We start from the raw sequence: 12,053 nt of genomic DNA on the forward strand, positions 1-12,053 counted from the left end.
TGCAGAGGTAATGCTTGTTTGTTTACTAGCAGGATCACTCAAACGTTTCTCTACATATTCTGCTGAGATTTTTATAACAGGTATAGCCCGAGAAACCAGCCATTAGATTTTAGAGGTGATCCTGATTTAATGGATCCAGCTGTGTTTTTATAGACTCACTGCAGGATATGAAAGATTAAAAAAACACATTTTTTTTACTTGGATAATGCTCACAATTCTTGGAAAAAAAGTACACAGTAAGTTGACTGTTGTTTTTAGATGCAATGACAGAATGAGGAAACTTGGTGGTGCATTCAGATTTCTAATAGTGTAATAACCTGAATGTTTTTGTAGTTGATTTTAATTGCATTCATTGTTTGCCTCTCTTCACCACAAAACATGTTCTAAAATGATTGCATGATGATAACGTGCTGCCGCCAGCTTGTGGTAGTGTCTGCAGCATTTCTATGTTTGTTCCATAGTGTCTGATCTAGCGATGCCGCTATAGGTCTAGAATACAAAGATTAAACTTTACAATCTGGACTTTACTAATGTAGCGTGAGGTTTGAGCAGCATCACTTCACCATTTCTTTTGACGCGCATCACACGCAGTCTTGACGTCGACGCACGAGTATAAGAGAGCGCCTCGCCTCTCTTGCAGCGTGTGTGAGGGGTGCGCGCAGACCCGCTGACTGTCTAATCCTCTCGCCTCTCTGCCATCGGGTTCCTATTTACTTCCACACACACTTTCTTTTTTTTTTTTTTTTGGAATCTCTCTTTCAGCTTACGCTACGGCCGGAGCAGCTTTCCGCTTCCAGACTGTTTAGTTTCTTTAGGTTAATTGAGTGAATAAGTTTTCAGCACCACGTGCGGAGGACAGCGGCATGGAGCCGTACACAGTCTCGGGGGGCAAACTCTCCCTGTCCGACCTTTACTCCGTCATCCCCTTCAATGTCACCTTCCCGAACGAGGAGAGAGGCTCGATGGGCGACGGGCTGCAGAACGCCACGGGGCCGCGGGGTCCGGCGAGGAGCGCCGGGGGGGTCATCACTGCCGTCGCCATCACGGCGCTCTACTCCGTCATTTGCGTGGTGGGACTCCTGGGCAACATCCTCGTCATGTACGGGGTGGTCAGGTAAACGCGTCCTTCGCATCGCTGAACGTCTCCAGTAATTTAAATAACATGGACTCGTTATAGAGGCACGGTGTGATTTATTCTAGGAGATAATGCTCCGTGTCTTATTGAGGATATGATGCTCTTACAAAGGCAATAATATTTGGTATTATGTTTAAGGATGCTTTAGAATAGACATGACTGACTTTTAAAAAAACAAAAAATATTCTAAGACTCCCCACCCCACCCCCCACTCCCTGGTTATTATGGCGATTGTTTGCATCCACGGCTCTGTTAATGTGCGACCAGACAAGTGCGCTAAAGTTCTTCTGCGTAAAAAACTTGCTGCTGTTACGTGACTGAGGGTCGTGGCGCAGTCAAGCGTCTCTGCTCAAACTCAGCTGCGCCTCAGGCAAATGAGGCTGTTCAAACAATCATTAGCTCATGCAGATCTGTGATCCATGTGTGGCACCCACTGGGTTAATGGGAAGAGGGAGAGAGAAGAATGGTTAAATGGGAGACACAATGGTTGTTGTTGTTGTTTTTATTTTACTGCGCCTGAGTTAAAGCGTATGCTCTGTTTTCCTGCTTATTTACATATAAATGAACCAATTTTTACAAAGTAAATGGTACATGGACTGCACTTATATAGCGCTTTTTCCACCGCTTCGCGGTGCTCAAAGCACTTTACATGAGGCCTCACATTCACCCATTCACACACACATTCACACTCCAGTGGGCGACTGCTGCCATGCAAGGTGCTGCCAGACCCACTGGGAGCAATTTGCCCAAGGACACTTCGACCTGCAGACAGTCAGAGCTGGGATTCGAACCACCGACCTTCTGATCACTGGACGACCCACTCTACCAACTGAGCATTTAGCAAACATTAAATTATTCAAATAAATGTATTATATGGCTTAAAAGGTCTAGGCTTTGCAAAAAAAGAAAACTTAATTTGTGCATGAGCCAATCCAGTTTGTCTTTTCCCTTCAGCTCTACAAGCATTCTAATACAGCTACTTTGCCACCAGATACAATCTCCCTGTCATTTCCCCAGACATACAGCCACCCTCAACCTGCATGCCTGCAGGAATAACAACTTTGACAGCAGCTCTGATCCTCACTCATCATATTAATTACCTTCTAATTGCTCTATGTATTCCCTCCATATGACCTGAATCATTAATTAGTCTGCTGTGTTGATACATTAAACATGCAGTCACAAGTAATTTAAAGTGTTTTGGTTTAAGCAGACAAGGATTGGATTTGACAGACTAAAATATGACCAGTAACATTTTTTTTTTGCTGTTACTTTAAAATGTAAAATGAAAGTTGAAACTGAAGGAGCTTTAACAAAATAGAAAATACATAATGGTTGAATAGAGGAAAATCCTTTTTCTTCAACATGGCTATCTCTAGAATATATACTGAACCAACCAATCATAAATATTTACAACTGTGCCTATCACGTTTTGTCATATGTCACATTGAGAATAATGAGGGTGCAAAAGATGAAGAAGAGGAGTTGGGGAGGTGAGAGGAAGTCAAAAAGGAGATAGATGAGAGCTCAGCAAAGGGACTGAATCAAATTTGCTCAGGGATTTTTGTGTTTGCATGAAGAAGCTCCTCATTAATGCCAGACCCCCATTAGAGACGGAGGCAGAGGGAAGCTGGGCCCCGTCAGAATGTCTAAATTCCTGTGGAAGATCTGGAGACTGTGAAGCAGCAATATTGAAACGGTATTCGAGTTTAGGCACAGCTGTCATGTTATAAAAAAAAGACAAATTGGGTGAACACAGACTCCTATGCAGTAATTATCCTGCTGTAATATTTGCCCAATCCATCAGTGATCAATGATCCAATATCATTGATGGAAGGTAATTTATTACTAAAAGGCTGATGAGAAAGGAGTCACTTCCATGACAGACTGATTCATAATGTTAAACAATTTATTGCCTGCTGCATATTTAATGGTGGGACTACAAAGCCTGCGTGGGCAGCTGCGCCAGGTTAGCGCCCCCTGTAGTTACAGGATGTAACAGCAAGTATCTTTTTATAATACTTTTATAATATTCTCATCGTGTAAACTCTGAGCAATGCTTCTTATTTACTATACACACCACTTTAAGGTGATGGTAGTGCCTCCCTCAATCCTAATGATTTAGGAGAGACTACAGAGAAAGAATGAAACAAGGACATCTTTGGTGTTCACACATCGGCAGGTAGTATAAGGGAAGCTGTGCAATGAATTAGGGTTTCTTCTAACCCTAACCCTACCGCTTGAATCCTTAAATCTTTGGTGCAAGGTTAACACATGTGAACACAACATTAGTAAACTGCTAATTCTACCATTTGAATGCATCACATTAACAAGAGCTTCCTGCTCAGATGTTACAGAGAACGTCAGTATTGGAAACAGTGAATCCTCTCGGCCTTGAATGATGAATTCTAACCTGAAATGTTTGCATCGCAAAACAATTACCTGGAACAAAACAGCAAACTGTGAGGGGAAATGATCAGACTCTGCTTGAAATGCAAGAGAAGTAAACCAAGTAATGTATGGGTTTACAGGAAAATAAAACAAGCAACATAATAAATAAACTATTAATAAAATAAACCGCATATTACTGATTTGGACTATTGGTCAAACAATGTTCAAATACATTTCGGCGGTTTTCTGAGGCACAGAAAGATATCAACCTCAGGTTAGCCTGAGGTTGATACAATGGAAATCTCAAATATTACAACAATTATTTCAATTTTGTCTTAATGTATCAACATAAATGTATCAATAAATAATCTCCAAATGGCAGAATATGCAAAGTAAATATATAAATTGGAGGAAAAGCAACAACAAACATTTACATCATAGAAGTTTGAAGCACACAGAGTTGAATTCTTAACAAAATAAATTGTAATACATATTGGCAAATCAGTCATAAAATAAAGTTATTGGCACAAATGTTTTCTAATTAATCCTCTTTCAGTTTACTCATTTGGTCAGCATTAATCATAACTCCAGTTTAAGATACTCAACCCCCTGGAAAGCATTTTCCCCTCCACTTAAGTCCTTTGACAAACAGTCAACTTCATGCAAACACCATTTACAGAGGAGTCTGCATGCATGCTCACATCGGTGTGAATTGACGTGTTGTGTCATTGAAACAACTCAGCCTGACGGAGAGGCTGGACACCGACACCTGTAGGTGCCCAAACTCTTCTATGGAGGGCCGAGACACTCCAGGTTTCCTTTCCAACCATCTCTCCAGCAGCGGATCTCACTAATGAGCGCCTTCTCTCAAATTGAAGGAGGTGTTGATAGTTACAATCACCTGCTGCTCTCGTAACCGGCTGGAAGGAAAGCCTGCAGCGTCTCGGCCCTTCGTGGAACAGTTTGGACACTGGACATTTTGGCAGCAATAGCCTCTTTATTAGCCAGCTATCCTCTCTGCCACCTTGGCGCCTCTCGCTGCTGCAGAGCCTGTTAGATTAAAAACTGGTCTGATGCTCCTGTGGTTCATTATCAAGTGGCTTCCATTTGGAAGTGCAGATGAATGAATGCTTTTTGTGAAAGTACAAACCTTTTCTCTTCGTATATGAACAAAAAAAAAAGGAAAATCTGTGACAGTGAGGTCATATTTTGGAATTATTTTGGTAAAGAGAAAATGTAATTATAATATATTTAATTTGAGTCAAAGCTGCTTGTAACTCCTGATAGGGTGTGTGTGTGTTTGCGAGAGAGCGATAAAGCGAGAGGCAGCAGTGAGCATGTAAATGGTCTTCAACTTTGGAGAACACAGGAGAGTAAAGGCTGAATTATTTAATTGTTAAACAATAACCCTGTTGGCCAACAATTTGGCTGAGATTTTGTGTGGCCTATATGTATTTGCCATTTATACTGTACATTCCGCTCGTCATTTGCTAAACACATACTCTTACATTTCGGAAAGCCCATCGTAACTCTGAGTCGTCGTTAAACAAGTAGTCCTGAACGTGAACACCAGCTGTATTAGTTTCTCAGTTTATGACTGCAGGCATCAATACAAATAATGATGGAATTGCCATGCATGGGGACACACACTTTAGGCATCCTCTGGTGAATTGCTAACATGATTTAAAGCTTTATTTGTTGTTCACCAGAGTGTTTAATCCTTTAGTCTTCCTATTTTTTGGGTCTTCCATTTGGATTTTTCTTATGTACGAAACATTCCCCATTTTAATCAAATCATTATGGCTAATATGAGCTAGCGGAGGTTGCACATCTTTTATTTTCTGTCCTGCAAAGCTTTGGGACATTTTTCTTCTGAAGTGGTTCCTACAGACAGTGTAAAGAAGCGAGTAATTAAACTATCACAAGGCGTGAATGTGCCTGGAAAAATGTGCTTCACTGCCACATGGAAAAAGCAATTACAATTGAATTTCTTGGCACATAATTGCTTCTCTTTAAAAAAAAAAAAAGAGGATTGATTAAAAGCTTTCTTATCTATCTGAATCAGATGCAAAGCAGATAAACACAACCCAACCTTACGAACTCCGATGTATTTACACACCACAGAAATGGAAACCTCTTTTTTTTAATAGTTGTTTCTATACATAACATTTTGTCAGTGCTTTGTTTTAAATTTAAAATATGTACTTGTCACCCACTAGGAGAAGGGACATGTATAAACTCTGGCTGGTGCATTAATAGCATAAAACAGCCTCCCTATAGCCACCAACCAACCACACACCACAATCTGTCTTTGATATGATCGTAAACCAACTTTGTGACATAATATCTTCAGGCCACAAAAGCCAGCACCAACCAATCTCCATTATTTTACCAATGACTTACTACTTGTGTGTACCGGTACTGGCCCTGCAGTAACATACCCACATTATTATTTTAATACCCACTTGTAACTGCAGCCTCAATTAGCTATATTATAATTACGGCAGAGAGTGTTGCATCACAAAGAGGTTCTGCCTTCAATACAAGCCTACTTCAAATAGAAACCTGCTATTTTTTTGTAGGTTTTTATTTGAAGTAGGCTTGTATTGAAGGCAAAACTCCTTTGTGATGCAACACTCTCTGCCATAATTATAATATATTTAATTATATTCTAATATGGAGCCTTGTTTTGATCCGATCCTCTTTTCCTTGTTAACACTTCATTATAATGTGAAAAATACCAGCTCTCCAGTATTTCACAAATATATGTGATTTGCAACATACATGTAACAATCGCCCACATATTGACAACTATACCTTGATGAATGAAGAGGAGGAGGAAGTCTGCACTCCTGTCAGTTTGTCTGTGGAAAAACCAAATATCTAATAAAACTGGAGCATCTTCCTCTAAAATCCTGTCAGACCTGGCAGCCTTGCCAACATAACTGTTGCAGGTTGGTTTGAAAATCACAATGGCCAAATCAGATTAGTTCCGTTTATGGTGTTTATTTTCCCAAATTCCAAATAGTGGTAAACAAAAATGGCTGTTTATGATGGTTTATGATGGTGTGCAATAATTCACAACAAAATTCACAGTTGCCTTTACCCTAGCTGCTGTTGCCCTCTCTGCAGTCAGCTACCGACTCCATGGGAGGCCAACACGGTCATAATCTTATACCCCCAGCCCCTCCCAGGGGTGTGATGCAACAATTACACCAGTTCATGTAATGTCAGTTAATAATAATGTTTCTGTTATTATTTGGAGGACATCTAACCATTCCTTCAGTGAACTTTTAGTCCACAGAGCCAGAAAATAATTAAAATGTAAATTAGGCTAAACTATAATCACATGGCCACCCATACGCGTGCAAAGGCACTATAAAGGTGTGAACCATAGATTGGCTCTGTTTGGCCGGTCACCTGAATCACGCATGCGGAAGCGGACCGAGAGGGAAGGTTGATGAGCAGCGAGAACCGGTGTGCGCCCCGGGCTGCGCGAGATGGATGAAGCGCATGCTGCGGGCAGTTTGTGGGGATGGCTGGAAGGAGACATGCGCGGTGGGCCGGGAGACAAAGGGAACAGGTAAGAACAATATTGAAGAGGGCGCGCATCTATGCATCCTGGGTGGGATGATGATAAATATATTTATTAGATAGAATGTTAGAGCAGTACAAGTACAGTCAGTACAAGTACAGTCAGTACAAGTACAGTCAAACATCCTGTCTAAGAGGAGCATTTCAAAAAAGGTATTGTTTCAGTAGAAAGTCCTTCGTACATAATTCATCAACATGTAACAATACCAATAAAAATAAATTACTCCATTGATGCAAAATAAAAAGACACATAACATGTACAACGTAGGTGGACGAAAAATGGGGGGAATTGATCCGGAGAGAGTCGTGATGACTATCTCCGTTTCTGTCCCCCTGAAAGGTGAATTTTTCGGGCCGTTTTGAAGGAGGCCAAAGAGGTGCATGTTTTGAGGGCAGGAGTCAAGAAGTTCCACCTTTGGGCGGGCAGTATTATAAAAAAGATGATTTACCCATGTTTGTCTTGTAGGAGGGGGTAATCAGGTTGTTGTTTGAGCTCCCTCTAGTGTTGTGGCTGTGGGTGTCACTAAATCTTTGAAGGGTTTTAGTCAGGTATGCAGGCATTGAGGGGACTCTGGGCAGAGTTGCATTGACTATTTTAAATGCCAATCCCATTTTGGGAAAGGAAAGCGCGCACTCCACGAGAGTCAGTGACTGGGAGACAAGAACGGCTGCATCATAATAACAAAAGGAACTGATGCATCTCATCCAGATGCTAAAGTATCTCATCTGGATGAGATGCTGAAAGATTTGCATCGATGGTGTTGTGGGATATCCAGGTAAAAAAAAAAAAGACTGCTCAGAGACAAAACAGTCAGGCAAACAGCTTAATAGGAAGATTTTAGGGCATGCTCATTTGTGTTGTTAGAACACAAACTGCTGCGAAACAAATGTTCTCATCTCATGTGACTCCATGTGTGATTTTTCTCTTCCCATCAATCATGTTATGTTTATGAGGCAATTCCCTTCTTCCAATAAATCAAAGCATTTCTAAATCAAATCAAAACATTCACTGTTCTCCTTTGCTGTAAGTGGAACTTGATAACCACAACCGCGCGGGTGTGGAGTAGCTGAAGGGAAGGTGTACTGTAGGGAGAGAGATATTAAGCAAAACGGTTAGGTATATTAAATCAAACGTGACACTCAGGCGGAACACAGGAAGAAGCATCTGCTTAGGAAAAGAGGAAAACTAAATGTGACTTGAATTCAATTTCAAATTTCAAAAGGATCCGCTGACATGCAAAGACCATAAGCTTTTCCTGGGAATAATAATAATACTACTAATAAAAATAATAACAACTTTAAATACCCTGTTATTGAGTTTGTTTAGTGGTTCTTGTACCACCAAGAAAAATAACTCCTTTAGTATTTTTTTTATGTAATCCTGCTAACAAAGTGTGATATTGGTGGCAAAGTATTAAAAATCACAGCATGCGCCACTTTTGAGTCACAGCCTTTTATTCTTAGCGCATTCTCTATATTCTGTCAAAGTCCTGCTGTTGATTCCCATTGTTTGGGAGCTCACTTGTATGACTGGAACACATGTCTTGTGAAATCAGGTTTCATTTGTTCTGTACCCGAAATAAAAATCTTAATCAGCTCCAACACAATTGTTAGTTTTTTTAAATCAACACAGCAATCAAAACTGCCTTCAAAAGATTGCTGCATGATTTAAAGTAATTTACAGAAGTCTGGGTTTGTGTGCTTGTTTAGCAATCTCCTCCTATCACTACCACCACAAACAACACCTTATTATCTGACCTGTCAGCATGAAATAAGACCAGTGGAACAAGCCGATAGACACGCTTCTGTGTAATCTAGTAGGACAGAATATAGCACAGAGCTTCCACTCCGTCATCTCTGTTCAACTTATTCATTCAACCGTCAATATACAGTATTTCAAGAAAAATAAATAAAAATGTGCTAAATTCCACATAGTATCAGTTATATGTATTTAAATATCATTGCAGTATGTATAGCTTCATGATATCTGTTAGTTTTGCAGTCCCTAATGGTCACCCTGCTATCTATCTATCTAATTCTGACTCCCGTAAACCGGTGTTGTTGAAAACTAGTTCAGTGCCAGTCCCAATAGTGACAATCATTATTTAATACACATGAGTATCTCTATCTTGCACAGAAAAGCATCTACAGAGGTCGAGGACATACACAATATATATGTGAACCTCAATTTAATATAGTAGTATTTTCTTATCTTTGGCTCATTCTCTGTAAGCGGGCTGCCTGATCGGCGATGCACAATCCAATTATAGCCATTATCTAATATCCCTCATTTGGGGCTGTGTTGAATGAGCCTTTGATTTATAGCACAAGGGAATCGACTCATTATCACTGTGAATATTATGGCCAATTCCCAGGGCTTCTTAACAGAGACTACCACACCCGGCAGCTCTTAATACCGCTGCAACTTATTTCATCACTTTGTTCTTCTTTCTGTTCTCTATGAAAAATACCAGATACACCAAAATGAAGACGGCCACGAACATCTACATCTTCAACTTGGCTCTCGCCGACGCCTTGGCCACCAGCACACTGCCCTTCCAGAGTGCCAAATACCTGATGAAAACCTGGCCATTTGGGGAAGTCCTGTGCAAGCTCATTATTTCCATTGACTACTACAACATGTTCACAAGCATCTTCACCCTCACCATGATGAGCGTGGACCGCTACATCGCCGTGTGCCATCCGATCAGGGCGCTGGAATTCCGAACGGCGGTCAAGGCCAAGTTGATCAATGTACTCATCTGGGTTCTGTCCTCTGCGATCGGAGTTCCCATCATGATCATGGCTGTGACAAAAGAGATTGACAACGGTGAGATAGCTTTTTTTTCCCTTTCATATCTTTAATCTTTAATTAGTTAATTAAGACGGGGGCAGAGCTTTCAATTAGGATGGGGTCATTGATTGCCCCCCCAGTCATCTGTATAGTGCCCACATTGTCGTTCATTATTTTATTAAGTTGCTTCTTAATAGCTTCTATTACCTTAAATTGTATTATACAAACAGTTTCTGTGACTTTTTATTTGTGATTCCTGTGGCTTTTGGCACGTTTCTTTCACTTTATGTTTTCCATTTGAGCAGCCGTCAGAGTTTAATCTTATTTTGCAGCTGTTGCAGATCTATGATCACTCATGTGACAAATATTAAATGTTGAATATCTGCAGTGATAACAAGTTTGGCAGAGAAGCCTGGGAAATACAAAAGATAAAAAAGTGACTTGGCAGTGCTCCTGGAGAAGCTGGGGGGGGGGGGGGGGGGCTGTCTTATCTGTAGATGAGAGCATGCATATACAATGCTTGCACTTTATTAATCGCTGCTAGAAGGATCCAACTCCAACAAAAGTTCCAAGTTCCATTTTTTTCCCTTCACCCTAATCAATGCATGGATGCAGATGCACAGATATAGGAGAAATAAGTTATTGCATGTATCTGCATTTCTAGAAAATAACTTTTTTTTACATTTGCAAAGTAGCAATGACAACAGTACATTTAGGCTGATTGAGCGTACAGATGAAGTTTTGGCTTTTTAAAGGGAATAACCTGTTTAATATAGTTGCACATTAACATTCTCTATAATTCTTCCGCCCTCTTTACAGGTAAAACTATGTGCATGCTGAAGTTCCCGGACCCTGACTGGTACTGGGACACAGTGACAAAGATCTGTGTGTTTATCTTTGCCTTCGTTGTTCCTGTGATGGTCATCACTATTTGCTACGGGCTGATGATCCTGCGTCTGAAAAGCGTCCGTCTTCTCTCAGGCTCCAAAGAGAAAGATCGAAACATGCGTCGCATCACTCGCATGGTCCTCGTAGTGGTGGCTGCCTTCATCATCTGCTGGACCCCCATTCACATTTTCATCATTGTGAAAACCATGGTGGAGATTGATACCAGGAACCCTTTTGTAATAGCCAGTTGGCACCTGTGCATTGCATTGGGTTACACCAACAGCAGCCTCAACCCAGTCCTGTATGCATTTTTGGATGAAAACTTTAAGCGATGCTTCAGGGATTTCTGCCTTCCCTGTCAATCCCGCGTTGAGCAGAACAATGTGAGCAGAAGCCGCAACACCAACAGGGAGCAGATGTCTGTCTGTGCTCCAACAGAGACCAGGAAGAAGCCAGCATGACTAGGCATGGACCGGCTCCCCCACAGCTCTCGCTCAAGGAGGATCCAGCAGGATGTGCAATCAGAGGTCACCCAGATATCCACAACGGAGTTTTAGCAGATCTTTCAGATAAGCTAGAGGCAGTTGGAAAAAAGTTTCACTTTTCTATTCTATTCTATCAGACTGGAAGGGGCAAAAAAAATTAAATATATATCAACATTTTAAATCAAGGTTATGGAATCAAAAATCCTTGTCATGAATTTTCTTCCCTTTAAGAAGTGAAAGAGTGCAGTCTTCTTTCTTGTCAAGCAAAGACAGCCTGAATTTTTTTTTTGGTTTACATGATTTCATTGTGAGGAATGCCTTTCTTGCACAACTGAACAAACAAACATTTGGTGTGCATCTTTTAAAGAAGAAGAAACAAGAGAGAAAACACTCTTTTGTTAGCTGCTGTCATCGGTACCTTGAATGTGTAATGAGCCTTACAGAGCACAACTACAGACGTGGTACCCGCCGACAGCTGGATGATAAATGACAAAGTTGTTTGATGCAAAACAAGTTTCTCTTTCCTGGAGATGAAGGAAAAATGTCTTGTTGCCATGTTTGGAATTCGGTTTGGCGCAGCCAACAACAACGAGGACGCAACATAGAACAACCAATCAAACTGGAGACGTCAGGTTGTTGTAAAGTTATGACCAAATCAACTTTCCATGCCAGATGAGGTATATCAGAAGTACATTTGAAGAAACATTTTAAAGGTAATTGACATGCAAACATGTCAAAATTTACCATTTATTAATGCGGTTAAAAC

General features: G+C 40.8%; 1 protein-coding gene across 1 annotated transcript; it reads left to right on the top strand.

Moving 5' to 3' along the window:
* The first annotated feature begins 863 nt into the window (after window positions 1–863).
* Window positions 864–11,263, top strand: oprd1a (opioid receptor, delta 1a). Its single transcript, XM_068746950.1, has 3 exons — window positions 864–1,114; window positions 9,595–9,950; window positions 10,734–11,263. Exons 1-3 carry the CDS (start codon window positions 864–866, stop codon window positions 11,261–11,263), a joined length of 1,137 nt encoding a protein of 378 aa, XP_068603051.1.
* Window positions 11,264–12,053: the final 790 nt, after the last annotated feature.

This window comes from Brachionichthys hirsutus, chromosome 13, assembly GCF_040956055.1.
Source record: "Brachionichthys hirsutus isolate HB-005 chromosome 13, CSIRO-AGI_Bhir_v1, whole genome shotgun sequence".
Lineage (NCBI taxonomy): Eukaryota > Metazoa > Chordata > Actinopteri > Lophiiformes > Brachionichthyidae > Brachionichthys > Brachionichthys hirsutus.

Excerpts from the sequence above, each read along its gene's own strand:
- oprd1a (XM_068746950.1), top strand. The coding sequence starts at position 864 with ATGGAGCCGTACACAGTCTCGGGGGGCAAACTCTCCCTGTCCGACCTT. Across the intron at positions 1,115-9,594 it reads GTCATGTACGGGGTGGTCAG|ATACACCAAAATGAAGACGG; the intron begins GTAAACGCGTCC and ends GAAAAATACCAG. Across the intron at positions 9,951-10,733 it reads GACAAAAGAGATTGACAACG|GTAAAACTATGTGCATGCTG; the intron begins GTGAGATAGCTT and ends CCCTCTTTACAG.